The sequence below is a fragment of the Myxocyprinus asiaticus genome, chromosome 11 (assembly GCF_019703515.2).
Source record: "Myxocyprinus asiaticus isolate MX2 ecotype Aquarium Trade chromosome 11, UBuf_Myxa_2, whole genome shotgun sequence".
In the NCBI taxonomy this organism is placed as follows: domain Eukaryota; kingdom Metazoa; phylum Chordata; class Actinopteri; order Cypriniformes; family Catostomidae; genus Myxocyprinus; species Myxocyprinus asiaticus.
This window is the reverse complement of record NC_059354.1, coordinates 50,141,838-50,165,381: the sequence shown is the minus strand read 5'-3', so window position 1 is coordinate 50,165,381 and position 23,544 is coordinate 50,141,838. Positions and strand designations below refer to the sequence as shown.

The following is a 23,544-nucleotide window of genomic DNA, read 5'->3' as shown; positions in this document are numbered from 1 at the left end:
AAGCTTCAGTCCAACTGCATCTGAAGGGTTCTTTTGTGTCGTAAAGTTAAAAATAACAGCAGAGATTAGATATCTAGCACTACTAGATATCCATGAGAGTTACATCTGTGAAATTATTCTGACTGATAATTTTTGGACAGACCATTCCGGTCTCACCGTTTTATGAGGTATAATCTATTTCAGAAAAAGCCACCCCTAAATGCAATGATTGGTCACCTTACTTCAGTCAGATGGTCTCTTTCTGTCTAAGTGGGTGGTTTTTGGCCATATTTTGGCAGTATCTACCACACTTTATGTCGTTCATCAAAATGATTTTTTATATTTTCGATTAGACATTAACATAAACATGCTGTATGTTTTCTTTATTACCATTAAGGTCTGCAGACGGTGGGAATTTTCCGTGTAGGAAGCTCCAAGAAAAGAGTTCGACAGGTGAGAACCGCCTATTTCGTGTTTTAGGGGCAATAAAATGTTTGTTTATTTTTTCTTTTTTTTTATCAGCAGTTGGCAATAAAGACAGGGGTTTTTTTGATCATGGAAAATCTGACTATTTTAAATGTGTTTGTCCAGGCCTGATATTATTATTTAGCATTAGCTATTTGTAATGAATCAGTCGAACCGATTCACAAATTGGTCTAAATGATTCATTAGGGAATTGGTCTGAATTTTAAGTAAGAAATAATTAATGACAGGCCATTGAATTATTGAAAAATAATGCACACCCCAAGGTGTTAATGCATTACATTACCATGTCACACCTCGGTTGTACATTATTTTTAATAATTTAATGGTTCATCGTCTATTATTTTTCAAAAATGCAATAATTTAGTGCTTTCGAAATAATTAAATAATTTGCCGACATGATATAAGGACTTTTAAAGAATTCATGATTTTTAAAAATTAACTTTTAATAGGGTTCAATATTTGCCACCGCATTTGATTTTATTGGGCTTTTTTTTTTTTTTTTTTTTACAGTATGAGGGTAAATTATTTTCTAACCATTGAAAACAAACTGTGCTCATCTGTTGACTTCAATTGAATCAATTAATTAAAACAAATCCTAAAGATTGAGAATTTATAACCTCGTCCCTTTAAAATGTAATCAACATCAACTCGTCAATTGTTCACGTCAATATTATATAATGTACAACTACGACTATAACAGTCGCTTTAGATGTTACCAATAAAAAACAGAAGACTTTATTACGAGGGCATTTTTGCGCACATGTTTTGAATTTCTGGGGCATTTTTGTCATTTTGATGGCAGTTATGCCTCCAGCCTACCTTAATTTCTGACACTGGTCAAAACTTGTGAGAACCCTGTAAAGACCAATGAGAATCTCGTCTCTGTTGAAACAGTCTTGATGTTTTGTGTGTTGTGTGTGGTTCAGTTGCGTAAGGAGTTTAATCGGGGTTCAGATGTTGTTCTGGATCATCAGCACAGTGTTCATGATGTGGCGGCTCTGCTCAAAGAGTTCCTCAGAGACATGCCCCATCCACTGCTGACCCGGGAACTCTACACGGCCTTCATCAACTGCGCATGTGAGGAGAAGAATGTTTTTAAAGGGTTCATATTCGACATTTATGCTTATTGTTTTCCCTGAGATAAGTAAAGTTCTATTGCAAAAGACATAGGGACAAATAAGTGTGATTCTTAGTAAATGTTGCACTCTGTTGTTCTCTGTGTGTTTGTGCAGCTCTAAACTGCGCAGATCAACACACATTGATGCAGCTGCTCATCTGTCTGCTGCCCGCCTGCAACTGTGACACGCTTCAGTGCTTACTTCACTTCCTGTCCAACGTGGCCAATCACGCAGAGGACTCGCTGGATACTGAAGGACAGGAGGTGATGTTTGGGTGATGGGGCTGGGTGATATAATTACAGACTTTTCACAGTACATTCGCAATGATTTTAAAATAAGCTAACATCTAGAATATTGGATTGAATTGATTTAGTCCAATCACAATATACAGATCTGAAATGTAGGTGGCGCTCTAACGCAGCTGAGCTGTTCAAATATCTCGGCTTCTCAATGGACTAGAAGCTCAGTGTTGGTGTCATTGGAAAGCTGAGATCCTGATGTATAACATTACATCATCAATAGCTGAGAACGTATTATTCTGATGATTTGTTTATCATGCTTTTTCTGTTGGACTGCATATTTTGTTCTGAACTTGTGAGACACAACACTGGATTATTCACCCAAACAAGCTCACAGACAAGTAAACAATGGCTCATTTGAAAGAAAACAACCTAAGGTAAGAGCTGATATAGAGTTTGTGGCTATTTGGGGCTTACAGAAGCAGTGATCGGAGCAGACGGGAGTCGTTTGTCTTTATTGTCTTACAGAGATCATATTTCACTTCATGATTCTTTTGATAAACACTCAAACTGTGGTGTTACGACAACAAAATAAACGAGACAGTCAAATTCCTAAGAATGAGAGCTTTCGTTTGATATATGACATGGCTAATTAGTGAAACACTTTTATATTCACGTTTATATTTCATTACCAAAAGGTGGCGCTCATTTGTGAGGATTTCAGGTCTAATCTTGTTATTTTATATAACATAAATGCAAAAGTGACAGAGTTCTGTGAAAAGTTCAGATTCTAAGCTTTCAAATGGCACCACATATGCTTGTCTTGATGATCCAGGGACTTTTATTTTGGAATTCTCAACTTATTGCATTCTCCTGGCCGCGTCCATGGACCCGGTACCGGGTACGCAGAGTTGAGGGGGTTGATAAATGTTTTTAATTTTTTTATCTGTTTTTATATTTTAACTTGGATTTCATCATAAAAAAATTGCCTTAGATGCTGGAATGGCATTAAAAACAAACAAACTAGGGCTGTTGATTTAACGTGTTAATTTAGTTTGAGTAATTATATTTTTAAAAATGCGTTAAAAATTAATAATGCAATTAATCATGCCCCCTAACATGTACAGGACATACATTCAGTAATAAAAGTATATATTTTCCTGCCATCTGAGTAATTCAAGCTTGAGATACATGTTTTTACGAGTCGCATCAGCAGGGGGCAGTCAGCGCACCTTGACAAACCTCACAAGAAACGCAGCCACAGAATGAGAACTGCTCGCACCAGAATGCAATGATCTCGAGACGTGATCTTCAAAGTTTCAACTTGGCACAGAATCTCAAAAACACAGCATTTATGACTCTGAAACCCAGTTAGATATTAAAAATGGCACAGATGGAATGCAAATACATGCCCTGTGAAACCAGAACAGATTGACCAACTTAATTGCTAGATGGACTGCTGTTACTCTAGGCCTGATCTAAAGCCACTTTTGTATTGTCTAATCAATGCTTTACTTTTCTGCCACAGTAATACAATGTATTTCAATCTTAAAACAGTATATGTATTTATTTATTTGAATTATTATGTATTATTTACATCGAATTATATTTATATATTTTCTCCCCAATTTGGAATGCCCAGTTCCCAATGCGCACTAAGTCCTCGTGGTGGTGTAGTGACTCGCCTCAATCCGGGTGGCGGAGGACGAATCTCAGTTGCCTCCGTGTCTGAGTAATGTCTTATCACATGACTTGTTGAGCGCGTTACCGTGGAGACATAGCGCGTGTGGAGGCTTCACACTATTCTCCGCAGTAACCACGCACCCCACCAAGAGCGAGAACCACATTATAGTGACCACGAGGAGGTTACCCCATGTGACTCTACCCTCCCTAGCAACCGGGCCAATTTGGTTGCTTAGGAGACCTGGCTGGAGTCACTCAGCACGCCCTGGATTTGAACTCGCGACTCCAGGGGTGATAGTCAGCGTACATTGAATTATATTTAATTGGGGGCCTTTCTCAGCAAATATTAACATGCAGTTAATTGTGATTCATTTGATTAATTAATAGGCATGACATGTATTTAAATAGATTAAGATTTTAATCAATTGACAGCCCTCAAAAACATTAAAATATTTCATAAAAATAAATGTTAGGTAAATATTGATGTTTATTACTATGTATGTTTTATAAGTGCATATAAATATGATTTAATATCATATATTAATAAAAAACAATTCCTTGTGTTAATTTAGTAAAAAAAAAAAAATCAATTGAAATCACAATTTTGAATCTCCTTTGCTACAATGACTGTTTGCTTGAAATGATGAATACTCTGACAAAATAAAATAAATAAAAAAAAATCACCCTTTTTAAAACTTCAGGCTGAGTGGAAAATTTAAATGACACACAGATGGATGGACCAAACATTAAACAAAACAGCAAAATTTAGATTACATAAAACTATGATCTCATACATTACATAAATCATTGCTTTGTTCACAAGAATCACAAAACGTCCCAATACTATAATTCCAAAACATTTTACGTCATCATTGTGTGTCTGTTTGCATTTTGAGGCACAGAAAACCAAGATGAGATGGATTTCAGATCACCAATTATGCCATTGTGATGAACTGCATTAATCCCATTTGTTTGTGATCTCACTTAAGTAGAAAGTTGTGTACGTGTCCATTTACACCATTATTAATCTTTAAGCACTAGTTCACATTTTTTTCCATCCATCTGTGTATCAGAACTTTCATTTGTGGTTGAACTATTCCTTTAACTCTTCACTCTGGATAAAAGTATCTGCCAAAAGCATCAGTGCTAATGTTAATTTCCTCTCTGTAATTTAGGTTATTGGCAACAAGATGACATCACTAAATCTGGCCACCATATTTGGACCGAACCTCCTTCACAAGCAGAAAAGTTCAGAGAAAGAGTTCAGTGTTCAGAGTTCAGCTCGTGTCGAGGACAGCGCCGCCATAATCACAGTCGTCCAGCACATGATCGACTCACATGAAACACTGTTCATGGTATGACTGATTTTTTTAAGACAGACCTTAATAATGCAATACACTGAAAATTAGCGCTGGACACCTATTCGTTATGGCAGTTTTATGAGTTTCTTCAGTTCTGGTTTATAGAGTTTATATTGGATGTTTTGGCCATTAAAACACATTGTTTTCCAACCCAGTCATCTGACATGTCCAGAAAAGTGACACAGATGTTTTGGACCACTGAAGACACAATGCATAAAAGCAACTTCAAAGCAGCTCCTCAGAAAAGCACGCCTTAAGGCCAAAACTCTGCCGCTTCTAGCTACGCAGGCTCGATTTCATGCGTAGTTGCATTCCAGAATGTGTCAGAGCGCAATTCGTAATGCAACGCAAGTGCGCGTGCCATTCTCAACGTTGCCACAACATGCGCTACAGCGGAAATTAGCGCGAACTGTCCGCTTCAACGGTGAGTTTTCTCTTTCAAGTCAAATTCTCTCATGGTGGAGCAACAGTTTGAAGAAATTCTACATAAACAAGTGAGCTAAAATCACGTTTGTAGCTAGATACCTGAATAATTAATTGAGTAAAAATGATTAAGTATTTATTTTATTTTTGTACTTTACTTGAGTGCAGTTTAAACGGAATACTTGTACTAAAGTACATTCCCAAAGAAAAAATAGTACTTTTTTACTTACAATTTTATTTAAACTTGAAAAGTTCTCATTACATTTTTGCAGATCATTTTCTTTCGTCTTACTGCACTGCAGCTGCCCTTTTACTGCATCCGACAAACGACAGTGTCATGTGGCGGCTGTGTGGAGTTCTGACCATCTGCAGAGGCGGAATTACGAATCTGATTTGAGCTTCGGATACGTTGAAATATTTGTGCGACTAGACCGTATGTGAGTGCCCGACTGAATGTGATGTAATCACTCAAAACTATGAGCACGAAGTGAGAAATATTGACGTTTCTTTGTCCTAACCTTCATTCTAAACGCCTGCTACTTCTACAGATTGGACAGTTATGAAGTCAAAAATGATCATTCATGTTGCAAATATATACAGTATATAAAAAACAAAAGGCTTTTGTAATTAAATGTGTACATGTCATTTATTTCTACACTTGCCTTAATATTTAAATCATATCTATAAATTTGTATTTCCTATTTGCTGAATTATTATTGTTGTTGTTAGGCAACTATTAGTTATAATAATAACTATAGAACCAGCAATGATAATGATGATAATAACGATAATAAAAATAACGGAATCTGAGCAAACATTAATATTAATAAAAATCCATCTGCTCAACAGCAAGGTTTGGTAGCAAACCTCAGAAAGCAGTTCACAAAACCAGCAACATTACTAGCTTTCTCCAAAGCTTTTTTTTATCTTTCTTTTTATGTCTCAAGGGACTGGGTGCTCTGACATTGCAATTCGTGAGTGCCTTCTCTGGTTCATTACGTCTCTCAGGGAAGTTCTGAGGTGAAATGTCCACTGTGTGGCGCTAAAAGCAAGTGAAATGTTCTCCCGAACAGATGAGGATATTAAGGTTAATTTTCTATCAAGATTTAAACCGACCTCCCTACCCTAAACCTTAAACCTAAACCTAAACACAACCATGTCATTTTGTGGTGCTTCTATGACACTTTGAGTTCACATGTGGACTCGTGTGCTCTTCAGGACTCATACTCCGCTTCTTTACATCACAAGTGCAACGCTCTATCAGTTGAGCAATATGATCACACTCAAACAAGCTTGTAAATGTAGTTGATTATGTAATGCAAACGTTAAAATGAGTCATGCGCTATAGTAAAAGTGTTTACGATGTCATAAGATAGCATTGTGTGAGGAACAGGTGAAAAGTAAGTGTTTATAAACTGATAATCTGCCGTTTTACTCGTGATTTGTGTGAAAGGGTACAAAAGTCATTGTTGTTTTAGCACCTCTAGTGTTCATTTCACCAGGAAATTGCTGTGTTACGTAGGTATTGTAACATGATTCTTTGACCAGGTTGCAAATGCCAGTGTGGGAGAAATACGACAGTCGTCGGAGACAGTAAAAAGGCGACTTTCAAACCAATCGAATTTAACAACATCCTCTCTCCTCTCCTGATTACATTCTAGCTAGGAAAAAAGTTACTTTTTACTTTTTTAATACTTAAGTACAGTTTAATGTGAATACTTTTTTACTTTCACTCAAGTATGTTTTTGGCGAGATACTTCACTCAGTTAACTTTCATTTAAGTATAATTTCTGAGTACTTTTTACACCCCTGCACATCCGGTTTAATGTCACAGACTTTTGAAGGTAACTCTATCGCCCCCTTGAGGACTTAGGTTTGTTACCACCACAGTAACGCAAAAATGTGCGTTATGTACGTTCAGCTGGACCGCACGTTAGCCAAGCTCTCGCATCTGCGTATGCTTACTTGTGTAAAGTATGTTTCAGGCATTAAAGGAATATTCCGGGTTCAAGTTCAGCTCAATCGACAGCATTTGTGGCATAATGTTGATTACCACAAAAAAATTATTTCGACTCGTCCCTCCTTTTCTTAAAAAGAGGGCAAAAATCGAGGTTACAGTGAGGCACTTACAATGGAAGTGAACCTGTAAGGAACTTGTCTTTTTAGAATATTTTTATATATAATCTTCTTTCATTGTACCTGTATTGTAATATAAACATGGTACCACTGCAATTAACAGATCCAATCTACATCAGTGGAAAGGAATGAATGTCACTAAAATAATAAAAGTCGCTTGAGCATTTTTTTAAACATGCCATAAATTCCCAGGAATATTTCATTTGTTCAGAGTTTTCAAACTACCTCAACATGTGACTTGGTTTAAACCAAACATATTCCAGAGAAGTTCTTTCTCTCAGGTGAAATCTGTGCATAAAAAATGCATAAAAACTTCTAGTAATTTCAATATGTTTTGTGACTTGATTCCGATTATATTTTGCGCATTATTTCAGCGGTTTTCATTATAGTCTTGATAGTGGGTTTCAGGGTCCATTAAGAAGAAACAGATAACATGCCGTGAGCACATAAATAGAGTTGACATGTTTAATTCTTTTAGATTTCTGCTGAACTCCAGAATGAAGTTCTGTTAAGTTTGATGGACACAGACAGTGATGTGGTGAATTATCTGCTGAGGAGGAAAACAACACAGAGTGAGTAAGTGAATCTGTTCTGAATCTGATGTTCTCACAGAAACAACTATTATCACATCAAATACTGCTAATTATCTTCATGTTGAAGATGAGTGGATGATAGCTCTTAGAATTTCTTAAGACTAGACCACCCAGGGGGGCCTGGGTAGCTCAGCGAGTAAAGACGCTGACTACCACAGCTGGAGCTCACGAGTTCAAATCCAGGGCGTGCTGAGTGACTCCAGCCAGGTCTCCTAAGCAACCAAATTGGCCCAGTTGCTAGGGTAGGTAGAGTCACATGGGGTAACCTCCTTGTGGTCACTATAATGTGGTTCTCACTCTTGGTGTGGCATGTGGTGAGTTGTGCGTGGATGCTGCGGAGAGTAGCGTGAGCCTCCACACACACTAGGTCTCCGTGGTAACACGCTCAACAAGCCACGTGATAAGATGCGCAGATTGACGGTCTCGGATGCAGAGGCAACTGAGATTCGACCTCCGCCACCCGGATTGAGGCAAGTCACTACACCACCACAAGGACTTAAGAGTGCATTGGGAATTGGGCATTCCAGGAAAAAAAAAAAAAAAACTAGACCACCCAAAAGCGAACATTCTTTCTTCATTTACTCACCCTCACGTTGTTTTAAACCTGTATTTATTTATTTATTCTGAGGAACACAAAATGAGATGTTAGGCAGAATGTCAGAACTCTTGTTTTTTACATAAAATAAAAGTGGATGGTGATTTTGACTGCCGATCTCTAAAAATCACCGAAAACACAATAAAATGCAAATGCATAAAAAGAAACAAATGCTATTGATGAAACTTAACTTACACTGAACCTGGAACATTCCTGTAACAGAAAGAGTGAATAAAAAAAATAACAGCATATAAGTTTTGTACAACTTGAGGGTGAGTAAATAATGACTGAATTTTTACTTTGGGTGAACTGTTAAAAAGTTTTATCTCAAAGTGTCCCCAAAGACTTCTACTGTTCACTTTTCTCCTCCAGTGATTCGACGTCCTCCAGTGGAGAGATCTCACCTTATGAAAACAACTCTCCTGTTCTCTCAGAGTGGCTGCACCCATCAAGACAAGCCGATGAAAATCTCACAATGAGTCTAGACGCACTCACACGCAACATCGCGGTGAAATCTCGTCTCTCACCCTCACAGGAGCACACTGGTGGGTTTATTTACTACTCAACACGGCAAAAAAATCATTTTCCAAACTGGTATCTTTCTCTTATTTTCCAGTAAAATGTCCTTAAAACAAGATAAATTCACCTGAGAAGCAAAATATCCTATGATATTAAATATTAAACAAAATTAAAATCTCTTTCATCATTTACTCACCCACATGCCGTTCTGAACCTGTGTGTGACTTTCTTTTTTCCATGGCACACAAAAGGTGAATACCTTGGCCTCTTTTTTCCCATATAATTAACTTAAATGAGGACTGGGGATTTGCAAAAATGATACTAAAAAGTAGACAAATAACTTTCATACAGAATAACTTGGAAGACTTGGAATACAGTATAGTGCACACGTTTTATGGACCACTTTTATAATACTTTTATGGTCCTTTTTTTTTTTTATCATTTTTTAGCTTAACCGATCCAGTTCCCATTCACTTTCATTATTTGGACAACAGCGGCCAGGATATTCTTAACCCTCCTTTTCTGTTAAAGATGGGCCACCTTACTGTTCGCAGTCATTTTTGACCAGAAACAATACAGATGTATTTGTTTTTAAAGAAATTATAACATTTCCACTTTTTGGATATATATGTAGACATTATCAAACAATTATTTGTCCAAGTTTAGAAGTTTTGAAGTGCCAGTTTTTTGTACTAATATTGTAACAGTCTCAAGCCTGTTGCTAGGCTGTTTTATAATGTAATTTTCTTCCTCGCTGTTAGGGGGCGCTAAGTTGCTTAAAGCACCACATAAGAGTAGCCTGAGGGGAAGAATAAATCATGATATGTGATATCTATATTAGTACAGTTTCTGAAGAGATCACAGTTAATTGGAAGAATATAGTTTAGATGGAAGAATAAGTTGGTATGGGCATTTATAAGACAGTATTGAATAGAAATAGTACAGATATAGAATAGTATATTCTTTCTCTCCCTTTTTGGGCTGGGTAGGGCCTGGTGTACACTGGAGGAGCTAAACATGCAGCGCCAGTGGAGACCTGGGCCCTGGAAAGTCTAATGAGGAGGGGGCGTTACAGAAGGGAAAGTCTCTGGTCCATGTTAATGGTAGATGGCGGTAATGCACTATTTAAGTTTGCGAGCCGCCGTTAAAAAGAAGAAGAAGAAGAAAAAGGAGTAGTCATGATCAGCATGGGTGAATAGCAGCATGGCCTGCTCTCTACCTCTTTTTTTCCTCTTTCTTGTCCTAGTTGAGGAACGTCTGTTTAATGCTCAACTGAAAATAAGTTAATGGTTATCTTTCGTGTATCTAACTGTGTGTATTTTATGTTTGTTTTTCGTAGTTGGGTGAGTTTGCTTTGACTGATAAAGGTTTAAACCACATGTTCTATGGTTTTTGGTTGGTTTGCAAATCTAGTGGTTGGGGTATTTGTATGTTTTGTAGAAGGAATTCACATTGTGCACATTAGCACACAAAGAACTGTTGTACTACGAAGTTGGAAACAGCTAGAAGGCGGAACCTTTTGTGACAAGAAGAGAACCCATGAGAGAGCTCATCACAACCCTTAGTGAATTGTATATTGAGTTGGAAAGAGAGAGTAAATTGAAGAGACTGATGATTTGCCCGGAGTTCCTTTTCCTCCACCGCCACCGGCAGAACCGAACTTTTGTGTTGTTGTTTGAGAATTGGTGGAAAGGCTATCTGAACGAGTTACAACCCTTGAGGAACACCTTGGGGATTGTGCACAGAAGGTGGGTCTGTGTTCTACACAGGAGGAGGATGAGAACAGGTGTAAGTTGGTAGAGGAAAGACTGACATACCGAGTAGAAAGGGAGTGCGAAAGAGTTCAGAAAGTACTGGAGTTAAGTATTCAAGTCTTAGGAAAATCTGTCATTGATTGTCTGGAGAGGTGAAAAGAGGTTCAACGATTTTTGGGATTAGCAGGGTGGTACCATAGGTTCATCCCACATTTTGCAGAGAAAGCAGCATCTCTTCATGCTTTGAAGCAAAAAGGAGCCACTTGGGCATGGACTGAAGCCTGTCAAGAGTCCTTTGAAGTGATCAAGTGTGCCTTGATAAATGCTCCAGTCTTGTTTCCACCAGGCATTAACAAGCCATTCAAAGTTCAGACTGACACTAGTGAGGAATGTTTGGGAGCAGTGTTAACCCAAGAATCCAAAGGGGAGGAGCAAGTTGTCGCATATGCTTCTTGGCTTCTTTATGGAGCCCAGAAAGCCTCCTCAGTGTCCAAGAAGTAATGCCTTGCTGTTTTATGGGCCATTGAAAAATGATGGCCTTACCTAGAGGGTAGGTCATTTGTGGTGATTACTGACCACGCTGCCCTCACTTGGGTTTTCCATCACACCAAGCCTTCATCAAGGCTCACTCGATGGACCATTCATCTTCAGGGTTTTGAATTCATTATGAAATACAGGAAGGGTCAGTGCAATGTTGAGACAATTTTTTTTATTAGGATAAACCCCTTGAGATGAACCATCTCGTTTTTGAGGGGGTCCTAAAAATATGGTGCCGGACACTTTGTCATGGAGCTTGAATAAAGCATCAGCACCTGATAGGATAGCTGTTATCAAAGCCACTAGTTCAATGACACCCCTAGCTCCAACCAATTGGCTTGTAGACTGGACTAACATCGCCAATGCTCAGCTAAAGGACCCTGAGGTACAGGACCTAATCCAGTTAGCCATTTCTCAAACCAACCCAGACTCATCAAGAATCCACTATGTGGTCAAGAATGGATTTCTTTTCAGGAGTGTTCCAGATGGCCAGAAAGGACGGAAGTTATAATTGGTCATACCTGCTTGCCTTCGAGGGGATTTTCTGAGATACGCCCATGACAACCATCTTAGTGGTCATTTTGGGCATCTGAAAACACTGATGCAGCTGTTGGAAACAGCTTATTGGCCCAGTTTACATTCTGATGTATGGAAGCACTGCAAAGAATGCCAAGTATGTCAGAAATACAAGCCAACCTTCTCCAAATTATCTGGGTATCTACAGTCAACAACAGTGGAAGAGCCTGGATACATGGTAGGTATAGATTTGATGGGACCATTTCCTAAATGTTCAAGGCAGAATGAGAACCTTCTGGTTGTGGTAGACTATTGCTCCAAGTGGGTCGAACTGTTTACCTTAAGAGTAGCCAAATCTCTGCAGATAGTTCACATCCTAGTGGATGAGATATTCACAAGATGGGGTACACCAGTCTATCTAGTTTCTGATAGAGGAGCCCAATTCACTTCTAACCTGCTTAATCTTGTGTGCAAACAATGGTGATTGATTCAATAATTGACAACTCCATATCATCCACAAATTAACCTCACAGAGCAGATCAACAGAACGCTTAAAACCATGATCGCCTCAAATGTGGGAGATCAACACCACTATTGGGATCGCTGGTTGGCTGAATTCCGGTTTGCCATTAATACCGCTTGACAGGAAAGTACTGGTTTTACTCCAGCTGAGATTGACTTAAGACGCAAGCTGAAGGAACCTCTAGAGAGGGCTCTTCCAAGACCTCCAAATCCTAGCAGCCCTGCTTATGACGTGGTACTTTGTTCAGTCCGTAAACGAGAATGTGGAGCGAGCCCAGCTGAAAAAGAGACATTACTACAACCTCGAGGAAGCAAATGTTTTTTCAGAAGGGCGACCTGGTTTGGGTTCGTGCTCATTCTTTGTCTCGAGCAGAGGAGGGTTTTATGGCAAAGCTATCTGCCAAATGGAAAAGCCCTGCTAAAATTTGCAAATGTCTAGGCCCAGTTAATTATTGTATGTCCTTACTCGGTAACCTCGATCAAGTCGACACAGTTCATGTCCAAAATTTAAAGCCCTTCTATGAACTGGTAGAAGTACTCTAATGAAGGGAGGGATATGTAACAGTATCAAGCCTGTTGCTAGGCTGTTTTATAATGTCATTTTCTTCCTCGCTGTTAGGGGGCGCTAAGTTGCTTAAAGCACCATATAAGAGTAGCCTGAGGGGAAGTATAATTCATGACTAAAAATGGAGGAGCTGAACACGCAGCGCCATTGGAAGCTTTTAGTCCTGATAAGCCTGGGGAAGTATATAGTAGGAACGTTTCTGATCCATTACCCACAGTAGATGGCGGTAATGCACTAAGAATGCGAACCGCCAGTAAAAAACAAGAAGAAGAAGTAGTCATGATCAGCATGGGTGAACAGCAGCATGGCCTGCTCTCTACCTCTTTTATTCTCTTTCTTGTCTTAGTTGAGGAACGTCTGTTTAAAGCTCAACTGAAAGTAATTGGTTATCTTTCTTTGGGGATCTAACTGTGTGAATTTTATGTTTGTATTTCCTAGTTGGGTGAGTTTGCTTTGACTGATAAAGGTTTGAACCACGTTCTATGGTTTTTGGTTGGTTTGCTAATCTAGTGGTTGGGGTATTTGTATGTTTTGTAGAAGGACTTCACATTTGATGCTTACAACTTCGCTTGGTGTTCCTGTAAAGAACTGTTGTGCTGAGAGGTTGGAAACAGCTAGAAGACCAAGAATTCTGTTTTCTTTTTGGAACATGTGGATTACTTAACTTTGGAACAACACTCCCGACAAGGCGGTTGCACTTTCTTTGTCTTCATTCCTCATCAGCTGCATGGAGATTGATGGTTGATTATTTAACTGATTATTGAATTGTTTCATGATCTGTTTTGCTAAGACTGTTCTCTATTTTTATATGTTTATGTTGAAATTTATTTCTTTTTGTTTGTAAATACAATTCATCTGGATTTCTAAATAACTTGTGCAGCTATGTTTTTGTTCTGAGATAAAACAGTACAATATAATGTAGGTAATCCCTCCCTATTATAGCTGTGTTCATTTTAAGGAGACAGTTATAATATGTATACAAATATATGTAGACATTATCAAAAAAAAAAAAATGTTGTCCAAGTTTAACATTTGTTTTTGTGTTTTTAACTGTTTTGAAGTGTTTGTTTTTGTAATAATGTCACATTATGCTTGCAGTCAAACCTGACCTGGGGTTACATTTATTTCAAATGTCAAAATTGTATAACTCAAAGTAAATTAATATGAAAACTAACAGCAATGGACTGTGGAAATTCAATTAGTGTATAAAACAGAAGACTCTTTGACTTTGACACAAGACTTTGTCGTGTGTGTGTGTGTGTGTGTGTGGTGTTCTGCATGCTGGCTGTGTTAGTCTCACAAATTTCTGTGTATGTTTTGGTGGTATATGAGGACATTTTTTTAGGTTACACACTAGTAATTGTGAGGGTATTATGCTATAAGTGTGGTTTATGAGGACACCCCTAGAGTCCCTGCAATTCAAATGGCTTAAAAATATATATATATATATTTTTTTTTTTTTGTAAATGTAAAAATTTCGAACGGTTTCTGTGATGGTTAGGTTTAGGGGAGAACATATATAGTTTGAACAGTATAAAAATCATTATGTCTATGGAGAGTCCTCGTAATGATAGGAGTACCAACATGGGTGTGTGTGTTCTGCATTGTGGCTGATTTATAGATTTTATTTGACAAAATGTTTTTTAAAAAATGCTCTGTGTTATAGTGTCACCAGTTCATTCAGTGTGTGTGTTCACCCTTCATTTCTGCATTGTGGCTGATTTATATATTGCATCAGATAAAAAATATTGCTCTTTTTTTTTTTTTTTTTTTCCACATCCTGTGGGCAGTCAATTTTGACCATGAACAGTAAAGGTGTTGCTTTTTCTTTCTTTTTTTTAGACTTCTCAAATCAAGTCAGTTTTGTGTGTGTGTGTGTGTGTGTTCAGAGGGCAAGTGGTGGAAAAGCCATGAAGTCTTGTACTGCTCAGATAAAGGAAACAAACAGTATAGGAAGGTTAAAAAAAATGTCATTTGTGCACCACACAAGAAAATATTACCGGTTTGGAATGTCATGATGGTGAGTAAATAATGACAGAATTTTCATTTTGCGGGGAACTATCCCTTTAACCTGCAGAGACCCAAACATAGAGATTGATGATACAATATATTGTCTTTTTTTCCTCCAATATGTTTTTAGCAAGCCACTGATTATAAAAATATACAGGTGCATCTCAATAAATTAGAATGTTGTGGAAAAGTTAATTTATTTCAGTAATTCAACTCAAATTGTGAAACTCGTGTATTAAATAAATTCAGTGCACACAGACTGAAGTAGTTTAAGTCTTTGGTTCTTTTAATTGTGATGATTTTGGCTCACATTTAACAAAAACCCACCAATTCACTATCTCAAAAAATTAGAATATGGTGACATGCCAATCAGCTAATCAACTCAAAACACCTCCAAAGGTTTCCTGAGCCTTCAAAATGGTCTCTCAGTTTGGTTCACTAGGCTACACAATCATGGGGAAGACTGCTGATCTGACAGTTGTCCAGAAGACAATCATTGACACCCTTCACAAGGAGGGTAAGCCACAAACATTCATTGCCAAAGAAGCTGGCTGTTCACAGAGTGCTGTATCCAAGCATGTTAACAGAAAGTTGAGTGGAAGGAAAAAGTGTGGAAGAAAAAGATGCACAACCAACCGAGAGAACCGCAGCCTTATGAGGATTGTCAAGCAAAATTGATTCAAGAATTTGGGTGAACTTCACAAGGAATGGACTGAGGCTGGGGTCAAGGCATCAAGAGCCACCACACACAGACATGTCAAGGAATTTGGCTACAGTTGTCGTATTCCTCTTGTTAAGCCACTCCTGAACCACAGACAACGTCAGAGGCGTCTTACCTGGGCTAAGGAGAAGAACTGGACTGTTGCCCAGTGGTCCAAAGTCCTCTTTTCAGATGAGAACAAGTTTTGTATTTCATTTGGAAACCAAGGTCCTAGAGTCTGGAGGAAGGGTGGAGAAGCTCATAGCCCAAGTTGCTTGAAGTCCAGTGTTAAGTTTCCACAGTCTGTGATGATTTGGGGTGCAATGTCATCTGCTGGTGTTGGTCCATTTGGTTTTCAAAAAACACAAGTCACTGCACCCGTTTACCAAGACATTCTGGAGCACTTCATGCTTCCTTCTGCTGACCAGCTTTTTAAAGATGCTGATTTCATTTTCCAGCAGGATTTGGCACCTGCCCACACTGCCAAAAGCACCAAAAGTTGGTTAAATGACCATGGTGTTGGTGTGCTTGACTGGCCAGCAAACTCACCAGACCTGAACCCCATAGAGAATCTATGGGGTATTGTCAAGAGGAAAATGAGAAACAAGAGACCAAAAAATGCAGATGAGCTGAAGGCCACTGTCAAAGAAACCTGGGCTTCCATACCACCTCGGCAGTGCCACAAACTGATCACCTCCATGCCACGCCGAATTGAGGCAGTAATTAAAGCAAAAGGAGCCCCTACCAAGTATTGAGTACATATACAGTAAATGAACATACTTTCCAGAAGGCCAACAATTCACTAAAAATGTTTTTTTATTGGTCTTATGATGTATTCTAATTTTTTGAGATAGTGAATTGGTGGGTTTTTGTTAAATGTGAGCCAAAATCATCACAATTAAAAGAACCAAAGACTTAAACTACTTCAGTCTGTGTGCATTGAATTTATTTAATACACGAGTTTCACAATTTGAGTTGAATTACTGAAATAAATGAACTTTTCCACGACATTCTAATTTATTGAGATGCACCTGTATATATATTTTAGGATATTTACTTTTGTTACTATTGTGTGACTTTAGCAAGCTGTGACATTGAATATGCCATTTTCTTTCCCACCAAAAATGTTGTTGTGTTACAGTTATGTATAGTATTTTACCATTTGTAATAAAAAATAGGTGCAGTGTTGTTTATTTGCTGTAAACAAATATTGCAATTCTGCTTTGCTGGGTCTCTGAGGGTTAAGACTTATTTTCAGAGTGTGCATCTAGAATATAAGTGTATTTTGTCTTGGACTATTTGCATATTAGCTTGTTTTACAGTAAAGAATATTCAAATGACTAACACAATGCTGTACGTGTCATGAATGAACATGCTTTTTTCCACAGGTGAGTTGTTCTATGAGAATGTTTGGGAAACACAACACACTTCTCTGCTGTCAAGATTTCAAGACAGACTACTCGCAGGTACAAATCACCAGCCAACTTGTGTGTCAATCAACAACAGAATATCAGACTTCATCGATGTCAATATTAGGATTGAGATTAAAGCTCTGACAGAGTGTTTGGCTCCGTTTTGAGGGTGTTCACAGAGCCGTGGCAGTTTAAAATCCAGTGGAAATACAGAGAATTGGATTTCCCCCCAAAAAAAACACCTGGCCCACCTCTCTGAGATTCTCATTGGTGAACAGATGCATCAGTCAGAGTGCGTTGCAGCACATATTTTCTCAATTTTTAGTCATGTGACGGAGCGTCACTTTCTCTAACCCTTGCCTTTATGTTCTTGTGATGCACCATCCCAATTGAAGATCTCTGATGTAGTGTAAACTCCTTTAGTATCAGCCATATATTATTAAATGGTTAACGTGAGTTGGCCATTGAGAACTGATACAAAATTTGATAATCATGAAATCTAATTTACATGCCAGCATTCACGTTTACATGCAAATGGTAATCAAACTACTTGAAGTGTTGCTATAAACTGGTTAGTTGTTTGAATTCAGTGGTTTACACATTTGATTGTTGAATAGAAATTGCTGTTTGTGTGTCTTTTTTTAAACTATGGTAGTAGGTAGTGATGTCAAAAATACCGGGACTTTGGTACCAAGTTGATACTAGATTATAAAAGATGTAACGAGACCAGTGTTTCTACAGTACCTGTAGTACTGAACACCGACTATGTTCGGTCCCCGTGCTGTCTGACTGATAGACGGCTGCTTACAAATGCTTGAGCATGTGTTCTGTGACGCCTTTACACTGAAATGGACAATTAATTAAAATTGTGATATGTCCTAGTGTGATTATTAAACCTCAAATGGATGTGATTTCATTAAATAAATATCCAGTCTGCATGTGCTGCAGCTGCAAACACAATGTGTGAAGCCGCTCATATGCTGAAAACATCACAATTTATGAGCATCGCGCTCTGTGCTTATTGTATTAGATGACAAAAGAGAGCGCCTACTCACTGTGACACGTGCAGCACCTGCAGACTATATATGTACAATATAATATTAATTCGCAGCATTTTATATTCAAAGTCTTATCCGGAAGATGAAGCTAACGTAAAAAGTCTTCATGTCAAAATAAATGTTTGATTCAAAATAAAAGCTTGACACGTGAAATGTAAGAAATAGCAATATTTTACTAGTGTTTAATAAAATTATTATGTTCAACCTGTATCTCACAAGCAAGAGATTTTCATCAGTGTTTTCATTTTTAATGTGATGCTCTGTCGTGCAGCACTTTATTTGACAAAAATAAGAACGATGTTGTGTTTTAGATTGTGTTGTGAGGATCTTTTCTAAAGCACCTCATTTGATAAAGTTATTTTTCTATTTTCATTTGATTTAAAGTTTTGATTCTTTTGATTAGACTCAATTTGATAATGATCATGAAATTGAATTAAACTTTAAAACATGGAATTCAGGGGTCTGGGTAGCTCAGCGAGTATTGACGCTGACTATCACCCCTGGAGTTGCGAGTTTGAATCCAGGGCGTGCTGAGTGACTCCAGCCAGGTCTCCTAAGCAACCAAATTGGCCCGGTTGCTAGGGAGGGTAGAGTCACATGGGGTAACCTCCTCGTGGTCGTGATTAGTGGTTCTCGCTCTAAGTGGGGCACGTGGTAAGTTGTGCGTGAATCGCGGAGAGTAGCATGAGCCTCTACACGCGCTACGTCTCCGCGGTAACGCACTCAACAAGCCACGTGATAAGATGCGCGAATTGACGGTCTCAGAAGCAGAGGCAACTGAGATTCGTCCTCCGCCACCCGGATTGAGGCGAGTCACTACGCCACCACGAGGACCTACTGAGGAGTGGGAATTGTGCATTCCAAATTAGGAGAAAAAGGGGATAAAAACAAAACAAAACATGGAATTCAGAAAAAATTATTTCAATGAGTCCTACTTAAAAAAAACTTGAAGCAAAGTTTACTTGATTTAGAAACATTCGAAGGAAGCATGCTATTGTTTTACTTATTATTTACATTGAAATGTAACATTTTAATAGGTGTTCAATAGTTTATTACCTATTTATTATTATTATTAAAAAACAAAATCTTTTTTTGTGGTATCGAGAATCGTGAAATTTTACTGGTATCGGTACTGACTACTGAAATATTGGTGTTGTGAACACGCTAGTCATAGTAGTTGTTCACTCCAGTATTTTTTGTCTTTCTTAGTTTGTTGTACTCATAACTTTTGCCTTTTGATGAAAATGGCCTTTAAATTTAGTCAATATTTCTTCGTCATATTTTTAATTTTACTCAAAATAACATGGAAAACAGAAGTGTGTTTCATTTTATTTATAAATAATGCACAAAATTTCAAAAATTTGTATCAAACTGTTACAGAGCGAACTTTAACCAAATGTATAAACTACTTATAATTATTTAAAGATTCTGCCATATGCATTCTGAGTGCTGGTAACTTAGTTCAAGTTCACCTGTTCATAACGCTGTTCGATTCCAGAAATTTGGGAATCGATTCCGATTCCTGGTTTTGGAATCGATTCCAAGAGTCGATTCCAGACTGATTTATTTGATTATTTTTCGATTCCGAAAAAAAACTGGAGGTAAAGTAAAATTTCATAATAAACAGCTCACTGCAAAGCATTCTTTGCACTGTTTATAATAGCATGAATGACATTTACTATTAATAGGTCTATTCTAAAATTAAATCAGGGCATATATGCACGTACCAAAGCACGATGCTTCAATCCCATGAGATAAATTTGAGTAGATGTGCCTTTATTTCGAAGAACTACAGCAAATAGTCATAAAAGCACCATTTAACCTACATTGAAATTGTCTGTTTCCACTCATGAGTTCTTGTATAGACAGAGGTTTAAATTAGAATGTACAGTACTTAGGGTTGCCACCCATCCCATAAAATACGGGATCGTCCCAGGTTTAATGATAAATGACGTAGGCAAATTTTCATATCAATTTTCAGACGGTCCCTTACACACCGTAGGTAAATTTTCATATCAATTAATCAATGTTAAAATTGGCGATCTGGAACGATTTCACCGTGACGCCATTTGACCAGCTTAAATATGGGACAAATCGCATCCCATATTGATTATTGCATATTGATTATCGCATATTGGGATGCGATTTGTCCCGTATTTAAGCTGGTCAAATGGCGTCACAGTGAAATCATTCCAGATCGCCAATTTAACATTGATATAAGTTGGAAAATTTGCCTACGGTGTGTAAGGGACCGTCTGAAAAGTCCACAAATGGTGGTAAAACTGTGGAGTTTTTTTTCTATATAAATGTTCAATAAGATCAAACAATGTATGAATACAATCATAAAGACAAGTACAGGTGGAGGAAAAAAATAAACAAAAATATGTATAAACCATCCAAAATGTATACATAAGATAAAGAAGACAGATAATAGAAAAAATGTAAATAAATATATTTTTAACATAAAAGAAAGGATACACAATTTGTATTAATAACGCATATTAACTCAATGCATTTATTGCTAAAACTATGGAGGATGTGATTAGGGGCCGTGATCTGTGATTACGTTCATGTTGATCATTAGTGATTAATGTCACATATAGAGGATGCATTTCAGATAATTAACCCGTTAGTAAAGTTCATTAAAATCCCAAACATACTATGACTGGATTATTTAACTCAATTCAAATACTTTCTAGATATTTCTTAAATAAATCAACAGTGTTAGTGCTTTATTATCTTGCAGTAATATTTTTTTCTCATATTTTCATCAACAGTATGCTTTAATTCAAACCATTTGATATTACCATTGATGAAATAACCCTTTGTCGACCAACTTTTTCTTCAGTGACAGGAATAACACTAAACATATAATGCAAATGGTCATGTCGATAAACAAGTTTACAGCGCATTTTCTGCTGACTTCAGCGCGATGCACAAAATAAAAATAGCGGGCAAAACTCTAATTTCAGCTGCATTTCTGCTGTCAGTGCTGTCACCTGATAATGTGGGTGCTGATTTAAATACATGCTGTTAAACAAAAATACATTTGTTTTTGTCTCTCAGGTTCAGACGGACACCTGTATAACAGTGTCTCCTGCGAGGCATCCACTAGTAACTACAGCAACACAAAACAGCCTGTGTGTGAGACGCAAACGTCCAGAGTCACTGCTGAATGTAAAGCAGATCTGAGCAGCCCCTGCTGCAGTCAAACGACACCTGCTCCAATCACATCGACCCAACGGACAAGACTGAGCCAATCAGAGGAGGCGGTAATGCCTCCTGTAAGCCCCTCACTGGCAGCCAAACAACATGACGGACTTCCTGTGGCCTTTGGACAGCCTGTTGGATCAACACAACCGCACCATATCACTTCCCATCAGGAGGGGGGGTCACACATCGTTGTGTCAACAAAGAGCTTCACAGATGAACACCCAAACTGGCCAATGGACAAATGGCAAATATGGCAGCTGTTATCGTCAGAGACCACAGACACATTACCAGAGACAGTGGTGTAAAAATGTAAGAATTATAGAGGATGTATAGAATAAATCTTGCCCCATTGACTTCCATTATAAGTGCCTCACTGTAACCTCGATTTGTGCTTTTTTTTTTCTCCCCAATTTGGAATGCCCAGTTCCCAACGCGCTCTAAGTCCTCGTGGTGGTTTAGTGACCCGCCTCAATCCGGGTGGCGGAGGACGAGACCGTCAATCCACGCATCTTATCACGTGGCTTGTTGAGCGCGTTACCGTGGAGCATGTGGAGGCTTCATGCTATTCTCCGTGGCATCCACGCACAACTCACCACACGCCCCTCCGAGAGTGAGAACCACATTATAGCGACCACAAGGAGGTTACCCCGTGTGACTCTACCCACCCTAGCAACCGGGTCAATTTGGTTGCTTAGGAGACCTGGCTGGAGTCACTCAGCACGCTCTGGATTCAAACTCGCAACTCCAGGTGTGATAGTCAGCGTCAATACTCGCTGAGCTACACAGGCCCCCTGATTTGTGCTTTTTTTAAAGAAAAGGAGGGACAAGTCTAAAATAATTTTTGTAATAATCAACATTATGCCACAAATGCTGTCGATTGAGCTTAACTTGAACTGAACCCGGAATATTCCTTTAAGAATGCCCTGAAATTCTACAATGCTGATGCTGTTTATATCGCAATGAACGATCAATTCTGCATCGCACAGTGTTCATACGGTCATGGAAACCCTGGAAATATCAGGGAATTTTACAAATGTCATTTCCAGGCCTGAAGCGTCATGGAAATTTCTGAAGTGAAAAACATTTTCCTTGTTATACTCTTTGCTCTAAAATATTTATATCACTCTAGAAAAAAGCTCTTTGTGAATGTAGTCTCTATAAAAATGACTTTTAAAAGTTCATGGGAATTCATCAATCAAAAGGGGTTGAAACCTTTTTTTTACAAGCACATAGAGAAAAAGAATGAAAATATCACATCATGCTGGCTTGTAAAAAAAAAAAAAGCGCTATTGATTTGATGGCATATCTCTTCTTTTACAGAAATGAAGCTCAAATAGTTCTCACAATTGTTCCTCACTCTTTTCCTTCTGTGCACACTGTATTTAAAGTGTCTTAAAGTGAGTATATTAACTCTTGTGTAATCCTGTAAAATAATGAAACTGTTGCCTTCATTTCAAAACCTTTCTTTTTGATTTTGTGCCATATTATTTTGACTCCATGTCATAATCCCGTATTTCTCGATATGATTTTTTGCCTGTCACAAATACATCTGAAATGTTCTGAAACAGAATAAAAAAGAATGTTGTTGAAGTCTGTTAATTTTGTTACATCTGTTGCAACATCACAGCAGTTTTGTCTTCATTTGACATGAAACTTCCATTTCCCATCAGCTTTGAGCTGAATCATGATACTGGATGTACTAGATTTAAAGGGACAGTTCATTCATGACACTGGTAATGAAAATTCTCTCATCATTTACTCACCCTCATGCCATCCCAGATGTGTGTGACTTTCTTTCATCTGCAGAACACAAATGAAGATTTTTAGAAGAATGTTTCAGCTCTGTTGGTTCATACAATGCAAGTGAATGGTGACCAGAACTAATAAGCTCCAAAAAGCACATAAAGGCAGCTTAAAAGTAATTCATAAGACTCCAGTGGTTTAATCCATGTCTTCAGAAGCGATATGATAGGTCTATAGAAATAGATCAATATTTAAGTCCTTTTTTATTATAAGATCTCCCTGCCCAGTAGGTGGCGATACGTACGCAGAATGTGAATCGCCAAAAACAAAAGAAGAATGTGAAAGTGGAGATTTATAGTTCATATCACTTCAGAAGACATGG

At 38.0% G+C, this 23,544-nt stretch overlaps 1 protein-coding gene across 7 annotated transcripts in view; it reads left to right on the top strand.

The window, feature by feature from the left end:
• The window catches only part of LOC127448233 (rho GTPase-activating protein 6-like), a 60,121-nt gene extending 37,122 nt beyond the window's left edge, over positions 1-22,999 (top strand). The window contains exons 6-14 of one of the 7 annotated variants that reach the window (XR_007898489.1): positions 377-432; positions 1,392-1,542; positions 1,698-1,846; positions 4,681-4,860; positions 7,904-8,001; positions 8,986-9,158; positions 13,564-15,046; positions 17,125-17,202; positions 21,273-21,341. Coding sequence is in view for 4 of the 7 variants with exons in the window: in XM_051710618.1 (XP_051566578.1) it covers positions 377-432; positions 1,392-1,542; positions 1,698-1,846; positions 4,681-4,860; positions 7,904-8,001; positions 8,986-9,158; positions 17,125-17,202; positions 21,273-21,724 (1,337 nt within the window). In the remaining 3 variants the exon portion in view is untranslated. Of the gene's footprint in view, positions 1-376; positions 433-1,391; positions 1,543-1,697; positions 1,847-4,680; positions 4,861-7,903; positions 8,002-8,985; positions 9,159-13,563; positions 15,191-17,124; positions 17,203-21,272 lie in introns of those variants that run through there. The other 6 variants (XM_051710618.1, XM_051710616.1, XR_007898491.1 and 3 more) reach the window with 6 other exon arrangements.
• Positions 23,000-23,544: the final 545 nt, after the last annotated feature.